We start from the raw sequence: 25697 nt of genomic DNA, 5'->3' as shown, positions 1-25697 counted from the left end.
ACCAGGTTTGAGTTTAAATTTATTTCCCATCCACTTCCTGTTAATATATCAACCTCACCAAAATCAAAAGTTTAAACAAATACTATCATCCAAAAAAGTATATCATTCACATATTTCATGTTTTACTTAAAATTAAACTTTCCAACACCTTACTATATTTTAGGCTCATTTTAATATTGTTTCCAGTCTAGAATCTATCTGTGCTCCAGAAAGCATAGAATATCTCAGCCATTTTGAACAAAATCTTTGCACATTATTTTCTTACATTTTTGAGAGAACCATTTATATCCGAGTGAAGCATCCAGATTAAAACTTACTCTTATCTGGTAAACATACATTCCTTGGGTTAAAGGTTTTACTTGTAAACCCAAATGACTCCTTTCCAACTTTTTTTGTAATGCACTGCTCTTCTTCAGTTTATTTCAATAAAGTTAAATATTCCTTCATTTTTTTCCTATTTTAGCTATCACTTATTCACTGAAAAATCTATGACATCGATATTTCAAAACTGCTCCTTCCATCTGTTCTTCTCTCATTGGTCTCCTTTCTGGTATTCTTGGCAACTACACTTTTCAACCTTATGAACCCTCTTTTTCACATCCTTTCCACTTTGTCTAATTCGAAACACTAACGTTAACCGTGACACTAATAAGCCTGGCCGCTCAGGTTATCTGAGAGGGTTTTAACATATTTAACATGGCCGTTACAGTTAACCTCACAAGGGGAGAAATATTTGCAACAGTTGGCACATTATGGAAGCAGGAATATAATATCACGACACGCATTTTTAGACTGTCTGTGAAAAGAAGGGTGAGTCACAATAGCAATGAAACTCCACTAATACTGTTTAATTTTCTCTCTTTTTGGACATAATTGTACTTCTATAATTTCTTAATTTCTTCTAATGTGAGGATATTCTTAACTTTATATTCCTACCTTTCTTGCTGCCCGATTGACAAGTACTTTATGTACAGATGTTGTCAAATTTAACTTCTTAAAACAAAGTCCAGACATTCTTCCAGAGGAAGCCTTAATTTGAAAAAAAAGTTAAAACTTTATGGAGTTAAACATAATTTTAGCAATAAACAGAAGGAATTTACTAAACACTTTGCAAATACTCACTAGCTTTTTAAATGAGTTTCCATTCTGAAAAAAAAGTAAACAGAAAGACACTTTTGAAAGAAATGTATTACTCGACTTTTAAAAACAGTATTTGGATAAATATTACATACTTCTAATACATTCGCATGAAACATTTTTGTTTTAAGTACTGAAAGATAAATCTCAGCGAGCTCTTGAGCCCCTTCTTGCTCTGAGAATATCTAACGTTGTAAGGTGTCTCAGCTATAGAATATGAAGAAATGACAAAAGAGTGGATTATGACCTACCTGATTCATGGCACATTTTTCAATATGAGCAATTACAATTTCCCCAGGAATTCTGACTAAGATATAAGAAGCCATACTATATAAAGCAGCATTGTTGCCATCAAATGTGATAATGCTCAGCTCTGACAACATGGAACACCGACCTAAAAAAAATGGTCAAGAGTGGATTTAGTCTATTAACTAATTATTTGTATTTGCAGTAATAATTACACCGCTAAAAAAATCTTTTAAATTAGTGTTATTATGTTTGACAAGAAGCAACTCTAAAAGTTACATACTGGGAATGAAAATCATAAATCAAACGAAGAAAGCTCAACATCAACTTTGGCTTGATGAGGTGATCGGTTCAAAAAAACAAGCACCTCCCTCTGTTTGGAAATTGATTGCCGTGTAAGAAATACACACTTACAAGGACATTCCCACTCAGGGCAGCAGATATCCCTGTTCACCTGAACGGGTCTTCCCCGGAAACCACAGTCAGGCATCACCAAGTCCTTCGGGCAATTGAGAGACCAGTTGAACAGCTTCCATTCCATATTAAGGCATATATATTGGCTACAATTATAAACAGGATCAAATTGTTGAGGCTGTTAATAAAAAAAGAAAATTAGTGGGTTTTTTCCATTTTGAACTAACGCTTTCAATTATTTTTTAATTTCCCATTCACATTGCCTATAATGCACATTTTCTAAATATGAAAGCTTTTGAAAAATAAACAATTAAAATTTCACTACAACTTTCTTTGATGTAACCTCTCTAAAATACTCGGTATGGACTCCATTGAAGCTTTACTGTAATATTGATCAGATTTCAGAATTGCCCATATGCTCAGACATCTGAGCAAACTGAAATCTTGCCCTAAATTGTCTAGATCAGTGTTTTGGAAGCAGACTTATACTGTTGCAGTCAACCTTTCATATTATGTTGTTCAAAGCTAGTATATGATTTTAACTTCTGTTAATGTCAGTTAGAAAAATTGCAACTTAATACAATTCGAATATTTCATTAGAAATTCATAGGTGAGAACACTTTGACAGCACCTGTATAGAGTCATTATAAATTGATTTTTATATATAACTCACATACATCTAGATAAACAAAATAAATAAGTGGTAGGTTTTTCACAGTTTCTAAATTGCATTCTATTTAAATTATGGTAATAAGTATAGCAATGATAAACATTTATACAACTTATTATGTTCTAGACATTGTTCTAATTAACCCATTTCATTCCCACAACAACCCTCCACGGTGGGTACTACTATTTTCTCCTATTTCACAGAGGAGGAAATCAGGATGAAGGTCAAAGCAACGTGCCCCCAGTCCCATAGCTAGCAGGCAGCAGAGTCAAATTTAAGCTCAGACATTGCTACTCTGGAATCTGTGATCTTTTTGTCTTTTTAATTTCAATTTTATTTTTTCCAGTTTTGTTAAGATATAATTGACATAGATTACTGTATAAGTTTAAGGTATACAGCATAATGGTTTGACTTACATAAAAAAAACGATTACTGCAATAAGTTTAGTTAGCATCTATCTGATATAGATACAATAAAAAGAAAAAGAAAAAAAAGAAATAAAAAGGTTTTTCCTTGTGGGGAGAACTCTTAGGACCTCTTCTCCTAACAACTTTCCTATATATCCCACAGCTGTGTTAACTATAGCCATGTTGCACATTACCTCCCTAGTATTTCTTTATCTTGTAACTGGAAGTTTGTACCTTTTGGCTACCTCCCTTCACTTTCATCTCCCCCTACCACCCACCTCTGGTAACCACAAATTTTATCTCTTTTTCTATGTGTTTGGTTGTTTTATGGTTTGTTTTTTAGGTTCTACATAAAAGTGAGATTATGCAGTACTTATCTTTCTCTGTCTGACATTTCATTTAGTATAATGTCCTCAAGTTTCATCCATGTTATTGCAAATGGCAAGATTTACTCATTTTTTATGGCCAAATAATTATCCATTGTGTGTGTATATACATATATGTCTTTATCCATTCATCTGTCGATGGACACCTAGGTTGTTGGATTCTGTGCTCTCTACCCCTGAACTATGCTGCACCTCAAGGGATGGAGGCAGAAAAATTAACATCAATTTAGCAGCTATTATATGCCATGCACTGATGAAGTAGCTTATTTCGTTTACTTCTCCTTAAATTTTGGGGCTCAGTTTCTATCATCTCAATGCTAGATGTGATTTAAAAAAAAACAAAGTGAAGGAAGGTTAAATAATTTTCTAAATGGTGAGACTATTAAGCGAGCACTTGGGAATTTAAGAGCCAAAGATAGGCAAATAATCAAGGTCAGTTTTCCAAAAGTTTCAGTGTAAAAGTTGCATCAACTGTCAGGTATCAATGTTGCTTTCCGTTTAACCAGAAAAATGAAAATAACTGAAGAAAACCAGAGCCCCTATAACAACATCTAAACCACCTAAAAGAATCTATACCTTCCACCCTACTGAAATGATCTTCAACAAGGTCACCGACGAACACTACATCACTAAATCCAGTGATCAAGTATAAGACCTCCCCTTACCTGACCTACTAATATACTCACTACAGCGTATTACTCCATCTTCCTTAAAGTCTTTTCTTTCCTTGCCTTCCAGATGACTCGCGATCTCCTGTTTTCTCCTATTTCACTGATTAACATCCTCTGCAAGTTCGTCTCTGTTTCTCAGTCTATTACAGTTGTAGTGGCCTCCTCTCTTTTCCGTCTGCACTCCTTGTGCGATCTCATCCAGCCTCATCACACTAAATACCACTTATGCACTGAGAATTCCCAAAACTTCCTCTTAGCTTGGCCTTTTCCCTAAACTCTATTTATGTCCACCAGATCTGTATACCCACAGCTTTTTGATGTCTAAGAGGAATCACAATCTTTACAGGGCAAAACCGAACTCTTGGTTATACCCACCCCAGACCCTCACTTCCCACAATTTCCCATCCTGCTTAATGCCAACTTTATCCTTCAGTCACTCAAGACAAAGTCTTAGAATCCTTGATGGCTCTCTTTCACTCACACTCCAATCTAATCCTTCAGCAAATTCTACGACCTCTACCTTCGAAATATATCCAGAATTCAGGCATTTCTCACCATCTCCACTGCTATCACCTGGTCCAGGCCACCCTCCTCTCGCCTAAATTCCTACAATAGCCTCCTAACTAGTTCTATTGTCTCTTTACACCTACTCTCAACACAGCAGCTAAAATGATCCTGAAACAAATCAGACCACATAATTCTTCTGCTCAAAAATATCCCTTTTGTACCTGTGTCATTTAGAATAAAATCCACAGCCTTTACAATCATCCACAAGGCCTTACATGATCTATTTCCCACAGTTTTATTCCTTCCTTACTCAATGGCCTCCTTATTATTCTTTTAAGATGTTAAGGACCTTCTCACCTCAGGGCCTTTGCACTTGCTGCTCCCTCTGCATGAAACCCTGTTGCCCTGGTTCTCTGCATCACTCTCTCTCAATGCCTTCAGATCTTTTGCTCTAAAGTCAATTTATGAGTGAGGATTTTCTAATCATCTCCTTGAAAATAGTTTTATTTTTCTTCTGAGCATCAAACTCTAGCATTTTATATAACTTAGTAATTTATTTTGCTTATTGGCTGTCATACAACCTTCACTGGAAAATAAACTCCATAAAGGCAGGAATTTTTGCCTGCTTTTATATTATTTTATCCATGGTATCTGAATAGTTTCCAGCCAGAAATGGTACTAAATAAATATTGACTAAATAAATAATCAGTTTCTCAGAACAAATGGCAAATTTGGAGTAAAGAGATATCTGCTCAAGTCTCAGCCAAGAAAATTACTAACTCAGGGGTTCAAAGACCTTACCTTTTTCACTTACCAATGTATCTTTGTCATCCTCAGAGTGCCTAGCATATAGTAGCTGCTTAATAAATATTTTTGAATGCTTGACTTATAGAGAATCACAGGTTGGATAATTTTTTATTATAAATAATTATTACTAAAGAATGACACAATTATTATTATTAAATTAATAATCAAATTAATAAATTGAATTATGCTTCATTATTATCATATTTTATTATTATTAAAGAATCACACTTAAGACTTCATTTGTATTTGTTTTTCTTAGTGTGACCAGAATCTAATTAATAGGAAATATCTGAATCAGTTAAGAAAATACAACTGTTAAAAGGTCATGCTTATTTCTTAATATCTTTTGGCAAAGAAGGACTAGAAAGCATACAAAAATAAGTTTAATAGCATTTGGATAGTGATACGGAAACTTAAACAGACACTATAAGGAAATGACAAAAGCTGAAGAGATGACCCAGTCATACCTCACATTCCAAACCTGTTGTCGGTGTGAGCATGTCAAGCACCGTGAAATCTGATGGGGTGGTCACTTCTGGACCTGTTAGAAACGAAGACGTCCTTTCCATTAGCGGAATGGTATCTGTCATGTATGGAATTCACATGTGGTAGGAACCATGCTAAGAAATTTTATATGGATTATTTCACTTAATCCTCACGAAAACCCTGTGAAGTAGATAATATACTATTGTCATTTTACAGATAAGCAGACTAAGGTGTAGAGAGGTAAGCTGGTAAGCATCGGAGGCAGAATTTGAATTCAAGAATTCTGATTCCAGAGCACTGGCTTTTAATCACAATTCTATAAACATCTTCATTATCTTGATGGTGTCAACACAATTGTTTTGACAATTGTTATGACAAATGATATCACTAAAGATTGCTCAGGACTTACAAATTTTGTTGCACTTTTTAAATAAGTAGTGAGTCTGATTCATTTTCCTTGGTGAATCTCTAGAATATGCTCCTTGGAAGCAGACCAGACGGTGCTGCAGACCACGTGGAGACCCCAGTTGGTGGATGTGGTGAAGGAGTGATCCACGGAAAGGGAAAATTCAACTGGTAAATACATTTGTAAGGCACCTTCCAGCTTTTTGTTAGTGCTAAAAGTATCTCTAAAATATCCAAAGTCTGAAGGACTCAAGAAGAGGCAAAATGAACGCCTGAAATTCTGTCTAGCTGTAATTGCAGTATCCATCACTGATACTGTTTAGGAATGACTGTCTTAGTTTCTGGTTGCTTCTGTAACAAATTAATACAATTTAGTGGCTTTAACCATCACTAAATTGTTATCTTGTGGTTTGGGGAGTCAGAAATCCTAAAACCAAGCAGGGCTGTTTCCTTCTGGATGCTCTACAGGAGAATCTGTTTCCTTGATTTTTCCAACTCGAATACTTTGGCCCATGGTCCTTCCTCTGTCTTCAAAGCCACAGCATAACATCTTCAAATCTCTCTCTCTTTCTCTCTCTCTGTTTATTCTGTGGGCATGTCACCTTCTCTGACTCTGACCCTCTTCTCTCTTATAAGGACCCTTGTTGTTACACTGAGCCCACATGGATAATCCAGGACAATTTCTCCACCTTATCATCCTCATTTCTGCAAAGTCCCTTTAGCATGTAAGGTCCCATATTCACAAATTCTGGGGATTAAGATGTGGACATCTTTGGAGGGAGACATTATTCAACCTACTGCAATGACATAAGAGAAAACTTTTACTTTTTTAGTTAAATAAATTCTATAAATAACCTTCATTTTGTACTTATCTTATAGTTTCTAACTTACAGAATAAAGTAGAACAAAAATGCCCATTCCTTGGTCCTATGAGCAGTGTTCATGATATATTAGATACTACATCTTCTAGAGAATATGATATTTTTACAGACTTAAATATCTTCATTCCAATCATCATAAATGTTTAAGCAAAGAAAAAGGAGACAAAGTTCTAGCCCAAAACAAGCACAGAGTCGTGGAAAATTCTGACCACTGGGCGATAAAGTGGTCTTAGCAGAAAAGGAATACATTGTTTTCTCAAAATTGTCAAAAGGTTATAAGCATTGTGTGGGTGTAGAATTGTAACAGTCAAGCTGTTTTTATAACTATAACTTTGTAGTAAGTTTTGAAATTGGAAAGAGTGAGTCCTACAACTTTGTTCTTCTTTTTCAAGATTGTTTTGGCTATTCCAGCTTCCTCGCGTTTCCATATGAATTTAGGGTCAATTTGTCAATTTCTGCCAGGAAGTAACTGGGATTTTGATAGGGATTGCATTAAATCTGTAAATCAATTTGAGAGTATTGTCACCTTAACAATATTAACTCTGCCATGAACATGGGATGTCTTTCCATTTATTTTGATCTTCTTAATTCTTTCAATCATATTTTGTAGTTTTCATTGTATAAGCCCTATGCTTCTTTTGCTAAATATACTCCCAAAGATTTTATTCTTTTTTGATGCTACGGTAAATGGAATTGCTTTCTTCATTTCATTTTTAGATTGTTCATTGTTAGAAAATAGAAACACGATTGATTTTTGTACATTGGTCTTATATTGTGCAACTTTACTGATTTATTATTTGCTTATTTATTAGTGCTAACAGGTTTGAGTGGCATCCTTAGAATGATCTATAGACAACAGCACGTCATCTACAAATAAAAATTGCTTTACTTTCAGGGTAGTTTTCTTATTCCCGAGGGTCATGAAGTATAATCCATATTCCTTACATTTAGACTGTGGTGGTTTCAATAGTTTCAGATGTTTGAAATATATATTGAATATTGATTTGAGGGGATATCAGAGAATTAAAAGTAGACAGCAGCACTTAGAAGAATTAACAGTCTATGCCCTAGGTGTTAGGGTGTGCAGTGTTATTCAGGGAAAGGACCTCTAACCACTCCCAAAATATGCTTTAAACTGTTTTAAATTCACTGATGCCTAAAATTTCACAGCTGTAGAGTCATTCCTCATCTCTGCAAGGGTAACAACAATACCCCTCTCATAGAGTTCTTATAAGGGTAAAATGTATGTAGAGTGCTTAGCCCAATGCCTGGCATATAGTAAGTACTCCACAAATGGTAGCTAATAAGAGTAGTGGTAACAGTGATGGTTGTAGCGAGGCTATTTATTTTGATGATGTCTCAGGACCCATTAAAATCCTTCAATGATTCACCATTGCCTTCAGAATAAAAATCCAAGTTTCTTACCATGGACCCTTTGTGATCTGGCCTTTGATAATCTCTTCCACTCCATCTCTTCGTGCAATTCCCTTCACACTACATGCCCGAGATGCACTGACCTGCTTGAAGTCCTTCTGTGTGACACATTCTCTCTCAGTTCCAGGCTTTTGCACCTGCATCCCCTTCTGGCTGGAAAACACTTCCTCCATCTCCCAGGCTACCCAACTCCTACCCTCTGTTCCCCATCTGAGATCACTTCCAAAATAAGCATAAGCCCTTCCTGTTCACTGCCTGTGCTTGTCCCTATTGTAATATCACAATAGCCTATGGACTATCAGCTGTTTTAGGGTTGGGGCTATAACTTGCTCACCATTCTCCCTTCCTCTCCCTAATGGCAGGACAGGGCATAGCAGAGTTGACACACAATTAAAACTTGTCAAATAAATTGAAGAATAAAAATCTGAACTTTTCTACATTATAATCTCTGGAGAAATCATACATTAAGTTTTCCAAGCCTTGCTGCGAGTGGATTTATTAAATCCTTTCCTGAGGCAAGTGTCACAGTGAGGGAGGGAAGCGGGGTCATGAGCCCAGATGCCTACTACAGAAGCTGGAGCAGAACCCAGGAAGCAGGAGGGAAGCTCTCAGAGGATGACTTCATTTGTGTTAACACTCTTTAAAGTCAACTTAATCACTGTGAAAATTTAAGCAAGATTCAGTAAAGCCTAAACTCTAGGAGAAAATGTGAGAGGAGTTGTCATTATTTATACCAATTAAAATGGATAAAGGGGTGGACCAAATGCAGAAGCCATTCAGAAACTGTAGCTTGCTGAGCTGGTGAAGAGCTGCTTATGAAACCAAAGCAACTGCTGGGTTCCCTAGTAGATGGGATGGTACCAATACCAGCAGCTGCTACAAGTGTGCCAAGACTTAAATTACATAATGCTAATTTTAGTGACTAGAATTGTAACAATTCCTGTAAACATGGGTAGAGATGGCTTACCTGGTGGCACTGCTGCTGGCTCTGTAGGAATCAGAGGTATGCCTACAAAGAAACACAGATACTCTCCCTTAATTTGTTTGCTTAAAGTGAGGCCCACATAGTTCACACAGGGATCTTCAGCTTCGAGGAAAATGTTTTGGGAGAGAGAATGAAGGAGGAATGTTAGAGGGAAGATTTACATGGTTTAGAAAGGAATTAGGAACCAAAAACTATGAAAAGGATGTTAAAGAAGAATCTCACGAAAGTTTATTGTCTGTCTACAACTTCCATTTATAACCACTTGTCGTCAGAGAGAAAAAAATATTTGAGTTCCTCTTTTCAGAATAAATTAAATAAGATTCACACTTACAGTCTCCTGGATAAACACATTTGAGGGTGACTTCATCAAAGATCATATTTTTGGGGCAGTAAGGCAAGCATCCTTCAACCCTTCACATGAAAAAGAAATCAAAGTGAAAAAAGCTTAAAATAGAAAAGATACACTGCATTTAATACATGCAACTAAGATATATTTTTCCTAAAATTCTTCTCTTCTCCTTGTTAAGCACTAAGGAATGCTCCACTTACTACACTCCATTACGTGAACTCATTTTATGAAATCACAGTGAATGAATCAGACACAATGAAATCAGAGTCCAATTTATTCTGATTCAAAGGAAATAAATGTAATCCTTCATGTACAACCAATTATTAGACTCATACATACTAGAGAGAATTGATGCACCATTCTCAACAATTTATGCGTTGTTATAAAAAGGCTTGCTTATCTGCCTCTCAAATACCCTAGTCAGCTATAAGAATATTTTTAATATTTTAAAACATTTCCAGGAGCTGGCCCCTTGGCCGAGTTGCTTAGTTCACGTGCTCTGTTTCAGTTGCCTGGGGTTCGCTGGTTCAGATCCTGGGCATGGACCTATGCACCGTTTATCAAGCCATGCTGTGGCAGCATCCCACATAGAAGAACTAGAATGACCTACACCTAGGAGATACAGCTGTATACTGGGGCGCTTTTGGAAGGGAAAAAAAAGAGGAATATTGGCAACAGATGTTCACTCAGGGCCAATCTTCCTCACCAAAAAAAACCCCAAAACAATGATGACAACAAAAAACAATTCCAATTGCCTCATCTGTAAAGCAAAGAATTTGTACTAAAAATACTCAAGGCCTCTTTCCAATGCAGGATGGAAAGGAACTTGACACTAGAGTAAGTGTTGCCACCAGAGGCCGCTTGTTCATGGAAGGGCATCCAGACACTTTAAAAACCAAGAAAAGCTAATTTCCCTTTCAACATGAAACCCACTTAGCCACCTCTTGTATACTAAAGATCTTTTTAAACATAAACAGCTCAGCCTATGTGACCAATTCTTTATTTCATAAAATGAACTTGAACCATAAAACTTTAACCAGTATATGATATTCCTGTTCTACTGTAAACTCTCAGGCAGAAAAGAAAAGCTAGAGTTACTAGATTGCTGAAAAGACTAGGGCCAGTTGATTACTGTTAAATTAAATAAACATCATTTTTATGCTGAATCATTAACTTAATTATTTGCAATTGTTTCATGCAAGTCAAAAGCACAGCCATCCTCTTAAAATATTTTCCAAAATCAGTAACTTATTCTTTTAAAATGACTCCATGGTGGCACATAGTAGGTTCCTGTTTATTTTGTCATACTGTTGGTAATCTACTCAACTTCTGACTGGCAAATATAATGCCTCAGATGCAGAACAGTTCTTATGACAGGTATAATACATAATAGGAATAACTCTATTTACATATGGGCTCTACAGCACGCTAGTTGGCATCTTTTCTCATAAAAGTTCTCATTTCCACTAGATATTTTTATTTTTAACACTTGCTATGTGCCAGAAACTGCAATCGTCTAGAACGAGGGTGGTGGTTCTGTTGGGGACTTGGAGGAGGGGTACAGGGCTTTGTTAAAGCCCCAGCTCAGTACTTGAGTGCCCCCTCAGGGCTTCAAGTATGAGGAGGAGCAATAATTAGGCGCCTGGGTGCAGGGGACAGGAGAAGTAGAAAGGAGATAGTGATGAAGGCAGAGATGAAAAACAGCTTGGCGGGGTGAAATTCCATCCTGACGCTCTTCTCTGTGTCCTGACCATACCAAAAAGGAAACTTCAGGACAGCTACAGACCGAACAATGGAGGCATTGAGAATCTGGATTCAACCACCTCCAAGACTGAGTACGCCACAGGAAGTAATAAACTAGCCAAATGCCACTTCAAAATATAGCTCCATTTCCTCCCCAGCGCCAGGGCCAGTCATGGTCTTTGCTCTTCCTTCCTTCCTTTCCTTTCTTGCTCCTCACTAAGGGGCCCAATTTTTTCCCCCACTCCTAACGGCTACGTGAGGGAAAGGAGATAGTTGTGTGAGTGTGAGGGGTCCAAGTGAATGGTGAAGATATCTCCTTTCCAGAAAGAATCGGTTGTTCTTATTTTCAAGAAAATAAACAGAAATATCATTTCCTTCTCTCTGCTCCCACAGCACTTGTTACCCACCAGGGTGTAGTAGCTCAAACCCTGGCTCTGCCTACAAACTGTGTGACCTGGGGCAAACTGTGTAATGTCTCTGTGCCTCGGTTGATTTTCTCCTCTGAAATGGGAATAATGAGATTACCTATTCTATAGTCATGCTGTGAATACATAAACCTGATAATGGTTGTTGTTATTCCTCTAGTCCTCTTTCCGCTGTATTGTCACTGTCTGCTTTTGTTTCTGTCTTCTTCCTAAAGACGCGGAGCTCCCTGAAAGAGGGGCTGCATCTCATTCGTTCACACGCCCAAGACCGTCTGTAACGCCAGTGTTTGTCGTAGAATAGAAGCTCATAAATGCCTAAAGTAAAATGACTCTTAAAAATATTTCCTCCTACTCATGTTCCATTCCTCTCCTCTTACAGCAAAACTCCTTTAAAAAAAAAAAAGCTGTTTACATTCTCTGCTTCATTTTGCCTCTTCTCATTCTCCAGATTGCCAAATTGAGTGAACAATTTTCAGTTTCAAATTTAAAATCCTCAAAACCAAACTCCTGACTTGTCCTCCAGACGGCTCCTCCCAACGTCGTCCTTACCCCCGTCAGCGGTAACTCAGCCCTTCCATTAAACTGAGTCGTTTGAATTTGCTTATATTTGACAATTTTGACCACAAAAGTGGCAATTTCATAGGGTCCTGAAACCTGCAAATTGCTGAGACTCAAACTGGGGTTCTGAACTTCTCTTTCTCTCACAATTGATACGAAATCCATCAGCAGCCCGAGTGCAAAATATACCCAGAATCTGTTCCCTTCTAACCTCCAGGGCTAGCAACCTCCTCAATCAATTCTCCTTCCTGTCTTATCTGTATTACCAACCAGTTCTGCCCTTGTGCTTCCCCTCCCCAACACTCAATACAAGAGCCAAAGTAAACTTTTTAAAACATAAGTCAGATCGTGTCGCTCCTGTGCCGAAAATACACCAGGACATTACTCAGAGAAAAAGACAAAGTCCTCACAATGGGCTACAAGGTCCCATATGATTTGCATACCACTATGATTCTCTAGTCTCATCTCCCACCTCTCTCAGTTTTGTTCACTTTGCTCCAAATATCTGGCCTCATTTATCCTCAAATACATTCCTACCCCAGGACCTTTGCACTGTTCTCAGATTGAAAGGCTCTTTCCCCAGATATCCAGCGGCCAGTTCCCTCCCTTCCTTCAGCTCTCTGAGCAGATGCCACCTCGTCAGCATGTTTTTCCCTAGCCACCCTATATTAATTAGCAAACACACACACGGTCTCCCTTATCTTCCTTTATTTTTCTCCATAATACATATCACCATCTAACAATATATTGCATTATATATTTACATTTTTATTTGTTTATTCTCTGCCTCAATGCACCAAAATGTAAGCTATCTAAGGCCAGATAACTTCATCTGTTTTGTTCAGTACTATGTCCCTAGCAGCTAGAAGAATTCCTGGCACATAGCACATATAGCAGACTCTCAGTAACTACTGCTTGAATAAAATGAAATAAATTCATGAATGAGTATATATGTGTGTGTGTGTGTATATATATATATATATATACACACACACATATATACACACATATATCAGATACAAATTATTCTTGAGAATGTTTTTTAATCTAAAAACATTCACTGAGATCCAAATCTGCTAATGCTGAAATTTGCTCATTGAATAGTTAAATGTGACTTACGGTGGAAGAAATTTACACGCTAGTGCTTCAGGGTCACTACACGTTTTAAAACAGGGAGTGGCACAAGGTTCATATTTCCATTCACACATCCTCCTGTAAGGCACTATTGCCTGGATTTCTGGGGGAAAAAATAAAGTTTAGATTATGTATATTTTTAATGTACAGCTTGAAAAATAGCGATTTATGATAGTAATTCTTCTAAAGTTTGACTCCTCTTAGACCATAATGCATTGGGAAAGACAGGGCTGGTAAAAAAAAAAAAAAAAAAAAATGCCCTGTAATTGCTTTGTGATCAAAGCATTTCATGCTCAGGTTGAATATCTAAATGTTAGTCTATATTCCAAAGATTTAAAAAAGCAAAGTGTTGGAGGAGGCAAAGGAAAATTCTCAATCTTCCTTTCTTTCTGTGTACTGGGTTCTCATTGATCTGCATATCATAATAACACCAAACACCTGTTTGGAATTTTATATTTTGCAAAGTAATGTTTTGTCCGTTATTCTATTTTATCCTTGCAACAACCCTGTTGAGTAGATATTGTTTCCATTTTATAAATGAAGAACTTGAGGCTCAGAGAAGCAAGCGGCTTGCCGAGTTCAAGCAATTAAGAAAATGGCAAGCCCAAAGACATGTTTCCTGACATCAAACCTAGGGACAACACTCCATCTTTGTTCTTCTCAGAGAAGTTAGCATATTGCCTTGTAGAAGGTAAGTATTTTTTGATGACAAAAAAATAAATGAATGGATTTTAATAATACATGTTTGCCGTTATCCAACCTCCCTTGACTGAAGATTTTTCTCCTTCAAACTCTGCTCATACCCTCCCGTTCCCACATCACAGATCAGTCCTCCTGCTGCAGCCCAAAACTATCTCTGAGGAGGAGAGCTCCATATGGGAGAACATTCAGGGGAAAGGTTATGTTTCTTGCAATCTGGATACAGAATTCAGTTCCAAGGTATGGGAAGGAAAATAAGACTTTCTGGAAGGTCTCTATGCATCTAAATAGTAGAATAAGTGCTAGTCCTGGGTTACTGGGATCATGAGTTCTGGGAGAAGATTAGTTCTAAGACTAGAGTAGACCCCTAGAGTTTCCAGATTTAGGAAGCCTGCAAAGATAAGCTTCTGAGACTCTGATGATGCCATTGGCTGCAGTTGTTCAAAGCTCAGGTGGGGCCAGTAGGTCTGGTGCTAATGGAGCAGATTTCTAGATTGTAGGGGAAACAGAGGCTTGTGAAGTTCAACTCTGAAGGAAATTCAAGTAAAATTATCACATCTCTCTATAGAATGTTGTATAGACATGTCATTGACTCTTTTCTCATGAATATAGGAACCCTATTCAATAGACAAAAATTTGTGGCTCAATTTGAATTCTCTAAAATCCAGACTCTCTTGATTTATAGAAATTTATCCACAACAAAAAAGGCAAGTGACTAGCTCTCTTAGACTGATTTAGAGAGTTGGTTAGAATGAAACAATTTTTTTGGAGACCAAGGCAGATATCAAACTCCTAGGTTTTGAAAATAAAGCATAACTTTTACACACTGGATGAGGATCCTCTCTGAAATTCAGAAAATTCAATAGCTGTAGAACTATAAGGATCCCTAGAAATAAGAACAGGCTTCTACTGAACCAGGGAAATCTAGAAGTCTGTGGAACCGGACACCCTACTATTCAAAAGACAGAGATAAATATGTTGTCTTTATCATTAGGAATCAGGTTACTGAGGAGTTGTCTTCTAGGAAACAAAAAGTACATGGAAACACTAGACACCCATGAGACATGGGTGAGCTCCAGTTCCAGAGTCCAGAAAGCACTGAGAGTAACAACTGGGGCAACAATTAAACATAACATTATTTAAGGCTGTTCTAAGCATTTTACCAATTAATTTATGTAACTCAATATCCTATAAAGTAGGTATTGTTCTCTCATTTTACAGATGCGTAAACTGAAGGACAGAGAGGTTAAGAAACTTACTCAAGGAGTGTCATACAACTCTATCCACTTATACTCCATTAAGAATGACTTAAAAATCAAAACCTGATAAATATTCTGCCATTATGTAAATTATCTATTCTCCTTTTGAATTATCTATTCAGCATACCTTCTATGCTGAAGCTACTTGAACGTTTAAATTCTTCAGAATCATCATATTTTGATGCTTTGATACTAGAATCTGTGAGTATGATGAAAAATCCTTTCTTGCTATATAGCTCAAATGCACTGTAACCAGGAATCCAGAGGCCCTGATGGTGGAAAAATGTGGCTCTCTGATGAAAGGCTGAATTTGCTTTCCACAGTTCCAGACTCAGAGTGTCATCATCATGGACATAGAGAAAGTAGTTTGGCCTTTCAGCAGATTCCAAGGAAACAAGTGCCAGTGCTGTAAAAGATAGAGCAGAGTGTTTGACAACCCCTGGGTTCTCTGGAGAAAGCAGATAGTCAACAGTGGGATTATAAAACTCATTTATAAAGTTGACAAAAATAGACCTGAGCAATTGCCATACATAATTAACACCAATCTCAACAATTTCAGAAATGAAGTATAAGATTTCAAAGAAAAGGAAGTATTTTAATGAAATGAATAAGTGACAGCTCCAAAAAAAATCAGTCTTTGATGAGTTCTATTTTTTAAATAATGTATCATGTCCTTGGGGAAAAAAAGAGATATCAACTTAGGACCCCAGAACGTACACTTTCATACAAGTAATTGAATGATGAATTGGATATATATTTGTACTTGTAGGCTTTAACATTTTCAAAGGCATGCAATCTACAAATGGCTAAGCCAGATGATAGAAACAATAAGAGAATAGAGAAACAGATCAATTTAGGCATGGCACTGCATTTCAATATCACTAGGTTCTCAATGAGCAAATGATCTTGCAAGTGATTTTACTGCATTAAGAAAAGACTATTTGCTCAACACAGTTGTCTATTCCCCAATAGATGATCAAATAGCTAACAAACAACTACAGAATTTAAGAAGTGTTATCCTTTTTTGCGACGTGCTTTAAATGTTTCCCTTATGTTTGTAAATCCCATGGTATAAAAATTTTTTAATTGAGATTTTTGGATTTAATTTCTTCGGCCTTAATTTCTTTAGGTCTTAGTTTCTTTAAATCCACTAGAATTTTTCTATTAAATGCATTAATTATTGTAAATCATACAATGAAGAACTCTCTCAAATCCAATATATTATTCCAAAGGCATTTATTGTGTCCTAAACTTGCAAGTCCCTCTGCTGACCACTGGAAGATGCAAATAAGAATAAAAGAAATCTTTATAAGAGAAAAAATATATAACACATAAATTAGAACTTCTGTGTGCAATAGGTGTTTTCACAGATTGAAAAGAACTAAAGGAGCTCTCTTTACAAGAAAGAAGCAATTTATTCTAACTAGAGAATCAGGAGATTTCTCAGAATAAGCGAAAGTTAAGTTGGATTCATTCATTCCAGAAATATTTCCTAAGCTTATACAACACACCATGCACGGTTCTAAGGAGGGCTAGTAGAGTAACTCTGTAGCCTGAGCATATCAGATCAGAAGAGGACAACCACCACCAGTCAGAACAGGTGCCGAGGGGATATGATCACTACAGATCTGCAGGTGCAAACCAGTAAGCATGGGCCAGACACCAGGAGAGACAAGGCCACAGAAGGATAACAGTCTCAACAACTGTCTAGACTCTGATTTATGCTCTTCATGTTTGACTTCTTTGATGTCAAATCACAATTTTTTTTTACTTTAATCTGGTGTTAAATTCCTTCAAATGTTAGCTATCAGTGGACTATTTTTCAAAAATTTCAAATTAAGTTCTGTGATTAATGCTGTGAAAATTTAAGCTGTGCTTTATTTGGGACCGAAAACTCAATCAAACAATGGCAATTCTAACATCCATATGCCAATAGATACACAAAGAAATGATTTCATATACAAAAGAGATAGGAGGTACCAGTGTCTCACTTTATATCTTTTAGGGCACCTAGAAAAATGCCATAAACATATTAGATCCCAAATTAATATTTAGTGAATGAATAAATGAAAAAAAGGTAAATGGAAAACTAAATTCTTATTTTCCATTGGAAATTATACTTACATGATGCTTTCTCTTTGAAAAGACCTGGAGTGATCATAAAACTAAAAAATATATTGCCATGAATACTACTTCTTGGCAAAGAGAAAACGCTTTTACTGCTTATATTGGCCCCCAGAACAAGGCCACTCTGCCCATAACTTGCCAGCATGTATGGTCCTTCTCCAAGCCCTATTTAAATGCAAATAAGAGAATTATACATTGGCATAGGATTTTACATTTCAAGTTGTCATTTCAATGGAATGAATTTTAATAACAAAAGATACTTCAAAAATTATTGAACATTTAAACATTTGTCACTAGTAAAATAACTGAACTGTTTAAAAAATAATATATTATAATGATTTAGAATATATACATTACTTAAATTATGTAATTTAGAATATACATACATATATATATATATATATATACACACTCACATACAAATGCGTATATGTACATGTAACTCAGTGCCAGATATGAGGTTGATTTAAGCTTTATGGACCTCATGTTTTCTCACCTAGATGAAAGAGTTTTCTAACTAACCTTCTACTCTAATATTTCAAGATTCTACTTTCCTTTAGCAAACATAAATTTAACTCTATCAACGGCCAGATATTTTGACAGTCTTCTAAAAACCTTCTCTCCCTAGTAGGTTGTGTTACATGAAAACAGAATTCACAGACATGATATACAACATTCTACTGTTCTGGGAATTATTGAACTTCACCAGAGAGGCACATTTGTAAAAAAGAAAATAAGCTGAAGCTCAACAGAAATCGAAGATTTTTTTACTAACTCTGTCATTGTCCATGCTCTTAAATCGTTGCATACAAGGTAGGAAATATTTACTATAGTAAAATAGAACCAAACCTGAAATTCAATCAGAATAATTTTTCTGCAAACTTCATCTTATAAAGAGAAGTATATAAATTATAAACAAGTTGACTAATAGTAAAAAATTTTTATGAGTTAGATTTCATGATAATAAGGTCAGTTTACTTTCAACCCTATCTCTCTGCCATTTAATGTTCTTAATGTAACTGAGATACTACAAACTTTGAAGTTTCTTCTAAATCATCAAAATTAAGTTACATAAGTATCAGCTGTAGACTTTTTACAGGTACATGTATATTTTTATGTTGTAGGTTATGTAAAATGCTAATACACATGTAGTAGTTGATATCATAAAAGATTAATCTGGTTGCTTTCAGTGAATTTCACTTCTCTTCTTTTCTTTAATTTTATCTCAAGGACAATTTTCCTTTCCCAGTCTACTCTTAACACAGAGGGAAATAAAAGTTCAAAGAAATCCAAGGAGTAGGTTTTTTCCCTTTCAGGCTGAAGACACGCCCTGAGAGAAAGGGAGAAGATCATTTGACTAAAGGGTCAAAAACCTTTCAAGTAGAAAGGAGAACGAGAACCAAAATTTCCATCATGAGGCCCAGGAGAAGAGGCAGAGACTCATAGGATAAGTTATCTTCCAGTGTTGTCTCTTCTACTGACTCATCAGCTGGGACACCTCATCAGTGAACAGCTAGAGGCACTTCAAAGGCATGAGGAAAAGAGCTTTATCAGGGTCTTGGACACCTTGAGTAGAGATGGACACTTGAAAGAATTTTGCCCCTACACCAACAGGGAACTGAGCAGACACAGCGGGGAATTTCTCTATGAGCCAGGCAGCAGTGAGGTCCCCAACACTGTTACAAATGTGCACAACACACAGTGTTTCCCCATGAGCCCAAATCTACAACCACTAAAGAAAACTGTATCATTAGTCTCCACCACCTACTGCCTTGTCTTCTAGGAAAGACAAAAGGAACAAAGACTTCCAAAATGCAATTTACTTCAATTTATAAATATATTGATTTGTTTATATAAATAAGTAGATAAATATGTAAATCATCATGAGATACAATTCAAAATGAAGAAGACATATATAAACTACAACTTGGAGGTTTGAAATGCCCTCACAAATATTCAGCATTAGAATAGGAGAAAGGAAACAGGCACCTAAACAGAATCTTCTCTCCCTACTGCACAAGCCCCTACTGCAGCAACCCTGAGACAATTGTTGTCTGAGAAATCCATTGGTATAAAAATCGAAAGCTTCTGAATTGACTCCCAGTTGATTGATATCTTGCGTCTGGATTACTTTCATGCATTTTCGCCAGCAATTGACAGACAAAAGTCATTGACTTTATCATTAATTTTCTGTGAGAATAAGTATAATTTGACCATCTGCTAAAAGCAATCATTTCCTGCAGTGGTTGTTTAAACGCAGCATTAAGCATGTCCTACCTAATAAAATCACTCCGAACTTAAAACTTGCACAAGAATCCTTAGCAGGATATTGAAGTCTTTACTCACCTATGGCAATAGCAATAAACTCTTTATATTTTTAGCAAATGTCGTAAAATGAATATGAAGACAATACATACAGTTTCTGTATTAAGGATTATTGAGATAATTTGTACTGTTACCTCTAAATTCTCCAACTCGTTTTTAATTTTCCTCCTACAGAATCACAATTATTTATGTCTGCATTAGTTTTAAATAATAAGTATTTCAATAACAGCGTCCAGTATGTAGTAAATAAAAGGAGAAATACGTCAGCTATGAATATCCAAAGAAGACTAGGTAAATTTACAATAGCTGTGAAATTATTTGGGATGAAAACAATTAAGAATAATCATTTAAAATAATTTTCTTTTCATTACTACTACCAACAATTTCCACAGTTCTATATTCTCTTTCAATCATCTACCTTCATTACATTATTTTTACAAACTCGTACTCTCCTTGGCAGGTTGATGCTTTTCCGTATTACTGTGATTATAGGAAGTACATTCCCCGTCACTCCTCTGAGTCTATCAGTGCTTCCGGAAGGCCACGTGCCCTGTGTCCACCCTCTGAATATGACCAATGCAGTGTTACAAATGGAACTAGAAGAACTGATTGGAAGACTCGTGTAACACATTAGAGACAAGAACCATAGCTAGAAGTGCACCAGACTTGTTGACAGAAAGGAAAATGCACTAAGTAGCAAGAGGTAGAAATTGAATATTCACAGAAAATTCTGCTTCTGGAAGGGACTGCAGAAGGAACACTGGAAAAGACAAGGCACAGATGGAGATTTTCACAGCAGAACTGTGTGAGGCAGGAATTCTTAACTGAAGGAGTTATTTGAGCATTTTCTCAAATTGATGTCTGTGTGTGTTGTGTGGAGCACATGATAAAGATGTGTGGTGATCCTTCTTGGACCAGGATGTGCTAACCACACACTAGGCAGTGTAGCATAGAGTCAGGCCCCTTGATTCTGAACTCAGATTGTTTACAAAGTCCAGTTTATGACATTTAGGCTAGGTGACTTTGGCCAAGTTATTTTCTCCCTCTGTGCTTCAATTTCCTCTTCTGTAAAGTGTTAATAACACTTATCATAGTGGCATTTTTTGAAGCTTAAATTATATGGTATAAGTAAAGTAAGTAATATAATAAAAGTTATTGTTATTATTACTGTTATTAATATTAGGCAATCAGTCTCATTTTAAGCACGGAATTCAAAGGATTGATGTGGACTGTGTTTGGGTGTGTGTGTGAGTGTGTTTAAAACCCTGAGAAGGAAATATTTTTGGTTTAGATTTTCTTTAACTATCACAGAATGTTTTTAATGTTGAATTTTTTCCCCCATCAAACTTCCATAAATGTAACAAAACAACCGAAAACTAAAATGTCCATTTTCTTTTTAACTCATCATCTCTATTTCTCTAAAATTTTCTGGCCTTCTTTGGACATTTATAGCAAGCAGATTTCTCCCTGGCTCAATAAATTACCAAACATGCCTTGGGTGGGTTGCTTGGGTCTTTTTCAATGGCTCAGCTTTCCTATAACTATTACTCTAACTTGTCCATCATGGGTCCAGAGCTTGTCCAGTCACTGGCACTGGTCACCTTCCTGGATCATCATACCTGTCTGAAATTAGGTCTAAGTGGCTATGCCTTCCTCATTAAACAGGTTTGACGAAAAGGAGGCTCCAATTCTGCTGACTCTTGGCATTTTCACCGAGGATATAACCTCTGTCTTTTACATCTAGGCCTTAATTTTAGGCAGCACCTCCTCTTACACTTCTCATTGCAAATTTGGATGCTTGATGGGGCTAGGAGATTTCCATTATCATTACTAAAAAGATAAGCTCTCATTCTGACAGTACTTAAATAATTATTTTTGCCTACAGAGAGAGGCAAATAAATTCTTTATATTATTACCATCACATTTATAGTTTGTTTCTTTGATTTCTAAAACATAATAAAAAGTTTTCATAACGTCTATATTTACACATAATGGTAAAAGTTATGCATTTGGTGTATCTTTCATCCTTTTTACCTAAACAATTAGGTAACTTTACTCATTCATTCATTCATTTCATTCAAAAATTATTGAGGGCCTCAGGTGCTGAGAACTTAGTTACACGTTCTTTTATTTTGCAGGGAATAAATTTTAACGCAAATACTTCGAAATTTAGACATATTTTAGCACGCAAAGGCTTTCATTTAGCTATATACCAAATTATGGACTAGTCATACTTTGTTCCCAGCAAAGTTGTTCAAAAACTTTCAATCTGAAGATACATTTAATAAAATACTATAGTGATAGTTTTTAAATGCCACATACCTTCATTGTAATATTCACAATCAAGTGCTAAAAGAAAAAAAAGAAATATTAAACTATATAATACTCTGACCACTTACCTAAATGTGTGTGATAAGGTCACATGTTTATCAATGACAGAGTGTAAGAACGCAGAGTGACATCATTATTTGGGAACTTCCTTTGAGCAAAGACAATTCTTTAAGAGTGTTGTGTTGTAACTAATGAAATTTCATAAGATCAATTTATAGGTATGACAACTGGAAGTGTTACAATCATAAGCTGCTCTTGAGATGACTTACCATCTACACAAGTAAATGAAAAGTTTAAAGAGTTAAATCTGAAACCAAATTCAAAATGATGTTTTTAAAAATATGTTTCCTATAGTCAGGACAGTGAAACTTCACAGCCATAAGAAGAATGGAGTCATAAACAATTTCTCTGAGGATGGTTATCTTAAATTTTTCTTTTTACAAATCCTTTAGCTATACTACAATTTATCTCCATTGTGAAGAATATAAAATTTAGTCATCTTAAGAAAAGTCTATTTCCAAGAGTCCCATGGTGCTAGTTCTATGATAAGACAATTAATATAGATCTTCTTATAAGGTTGCCACCTATGATGGTCTAAGTGGGTACTCACAACAGATAGTAGATGACCTCCAGTGAACCGATACCCCTTCCTGACAGCACTTGTATGCATACGCTGCTACGTTCGTGCATAAACATTCACAATCCCCACCAAGATTACAGTTGCATGTGTCTTCATGGCAATTTTTGGCAAAAGAAGTAACATCAATCTGAAAATGAAGTGAAATATGAAACAGTTTTGGTAAGTACTAGCTATAATTGATTAAAATTCAACCTTCTAAAAGAAAACTAACTGATAAGAGTTTCAACACTTGAAATTATCAGCTTAACACTGCCACCTAGAAAATTCTCAATATCTTCACCCTCTATATTGCCCAAAGGAGAAAGGAATTGATTAAGCCAATGTAAGCTCAAAGAGCTAGCAAAACATGTAAGGGTATTTACAAACCAATACAATTTCAGGATCTGCAATATAACAGATTAATATTTTGTAGATGTTCATTGTTTCCTTATTGGTATATTCACACAGAATTAAAGGAATGTTGTTACCAATTGTACTTTTACTTGATTTTTATGAATATCAAACTATTTTCTAAACTTCTATTGAGACCTAAAAGTTTTCTGTTAGAAAGGCATTTAGAAATTTAAATTTCTAAATAAATCACATCCCATCATGTGATGGGCTTCTAAACCCATTTTAACTGTGCCATTAGTAATACTTTTAAATTAAATTTTGGGTTGAGGAGAAGAATGCCTATTTGGCAATATTATCTGGAGAAAAACACTTATAGCTTTGGTCAATCATTTATGGCTTTGATGATGTATGTAAAAATGCTTCATACACTAAAACAGATTATTACAAATATTCTGTACAAATGTATGTTGTTAAATAAGATGGAGTGAGGGAGAAAGTAAATCAACTAAATTCATCACTTCTACAGAAAAACAAACTACCAACTTTGTCCTCCTACCAATGGTTAGGCAGTACACCTGAAAATCCAATGGCCAACTCAATTATTTGTCCTGTTCATCTCAATATTATAGATACAGCAGTACCCACATGAATTTGGAAGTTTATTAAAGTATTCATTTACCACATTGTGGCAAGGAGCAAAAACATCACTGTACAAGATGGAGCACTCCTTCTTGGCATAAGGAAACTTGTTTTGATGTGCTTCACAGGGTTTAAATGATTCACTTGGGCTTTCACACTGTTGAGAAGATTAAGGGAGAAAAGAAAGTTTTCAAAGGGGTGATTTCTGAAGCTGAACCCAGAGTAACCTATCCTAACTTCGTCCATCACAGTCGCATCTAACATATTCTGCTTCTTTTAGATAGACTGTACCTAAAGCACCTGCATTCAGCCAACTCAATGTTAATAGCATACACTACTTTTGAAAACAAGTAAACATACAATTAAAATCATGCAATATTAGAGAGAGAGAGCAGAGGTCAATAATTTTTAAGTTGTCTTAAATGTAGCATTTACGTGACTAAAAAACAAATTACATGAACAAACGATTTTCTTTCCTTTAATTTTCACCTCTTTCATTTCTTCACAAGCCATCCATTGAGGAGTTGTACATAGTCATGAGTCTACAGGCTCACCTCCCATACACTCAGCAATTTGCTCTCTGCCTCTTCTAATTCACCTCCCTGAAACCGCCCTGGCAGGGTCATCATGAGCTCTTCATTACTAAATATAAAAGCAGCTTGTCCAGTCTTCATCTCACTGGACCTTTCGCTACCTTTGATTCTGTTTGTTACTTTGCCCCGCTTAGACATCTCTATCATTTGTTTTCAGTAGCACCATTTTCTGCTGGGTTTCCTCCTAATTTGTTGGCTGCCCTTCCCCATTCTCCTTCCCCCTCTCTTCTTTGCAATGCTTGATCCTCAAACCTCTGTTTTTCTCGTTCTATACACTTCTCAGGGCTTCAACAGCCTGAATATACTAGTCACTGCCAAATCCATATTTCCAGCCCAGGTCTCTTTCCTGAATCTCAAAACTGGACATTTCCACATAAACATCTCTTCACTTCTCTGTCAACACATTCTACCCTGTACTTATCTCTACACTGTTGTCCTGTCCCCACTGTCCCCCACCCTGGCTTTGCCCTGTCTCAGGGAAGAGCACCAGCATCTACCCAATAAGCCAGGAAGGTAAGAGACTTTCTTGAATTTTCCAGATCCATCCTTCCTAACACGACCTTTCAACAGACGCTGATGATTTTAATCTTTTATGTCTCTCAAATTCATATAGTTTTCTAAGTCTCCACAGACCTAACATTGCCAGCTAGATTATAAGAGCCTCCTAACTAGCATAGGGGTTTAAGTCCAGATCCTGGCACTCCCATCTTGCAGCTCCATACTTTGCATTCCAGCCGTTCCCTATTTCAAAGAATCCCCCACCACCATATTGAACTTCTTGAAATTCCCATTAGGCACCATCCTACTCTAGTCTTCCTGACACCTTCTTAAGGCTGCTCGCTCCTTCCTTGCTATACTCTTTCCCATCATCTTCACTTTTCAAGCTCAATGGCACCTTCTTCAAGAACCTTCCTTTGACCATTATTAACTCCACATTGTGCTCACCTCTATCAAAGCCCCTATCTCATAATTTCCTTGTTAATTTTTCTACTTCATCTACTAACCTAGACTCTAAATTCCTTAGCGACAAAGGCTGCATTTTAATCATATTGTGTGTTCATATAACCTGGAAAACACTAAGTGCTAAATAAAACTTACTGAACGAA

General features: G+C 36.3%; 1 protein-coding gene across 4 annotated transcripts in view; it reads right to left on the bottom strand.

Moving 5' to 3' along the window:
- Positions 1 to 25697, bottom strand: part of OTOGL (otogelin like) — a 172294-nt gene that overhangs the window by 33612 nt on the left and 112985 nt on the right. For all 4 annotated transcript variants that reach the window (XR_011433512.1, XR_011433513.1, XM_023631363.2 and 1 more), the window contains 13 exons: positions 24039 to 24155; positions 22997 to 23153; positions 22378 to 22404; positions 17728 to 17895; positions 15731 to 16009; positions 13631 to 13748; positions 9768 to 9847; positions 9419 to 9460; positions 5713 to 5786; positions 1798 to 1975; positions 1389 to 1531; positions 1123 to 1146; positions 937 to 1029 (listed from right to left, as the gene is read on the bottom strand). Coding sequence is in view for 2 of the 4 variants with exons in the window: in XM_023631363.2 (XP_023487131.2) it covers positions 937 to 1029; positions 1123 to 1146; positions 1389 to 1531; positions 1798 to 1975; positions 5713 to 5786; positions 9419 to 9460; positions 9768 to 9847; positions 13631 to 13748; positions 15731 to 16009; positions 17728 to 17895; positions 22378 to 22404; positions 22997 to 23153; positions 24039 to 24155 (1500 nt within the window). In the remaining 2 variants the exon portion in view is untranslated. The remainder of the gene's footprint in view (positions 1 to 936; positions 1030 to 1122; positions 1147 to 1388; positions 1532 to 1797; positions 1976 to 5712; positions 5787 to 9418; positions 9461 to 9767; positions 9848 to 13630; positions 13749 to 15730; positions 16010 to 17727; positions 17896 to 22377; positions 22405 to 22996; positions 23154 to 24038; positions 24156 to 25697) is intronic.

This window comes from Equus caballus, chromosome 28, assembly GCF_041296265.1.
Source record: "Equus caballus isolate H_3958 breed thoroughbred chromosome 28, TB-T2T, whole genome shotgun sequence".
Classification (NCBI taxonomy): Eukaryota; Metazoa; Chordata; class Mammalia; order Perissodactyla; family Equidae; genus Equus; species Equus caballus.
This window is presented reverse-complemented; position numbering and strand designations above follow the sequence as displayed.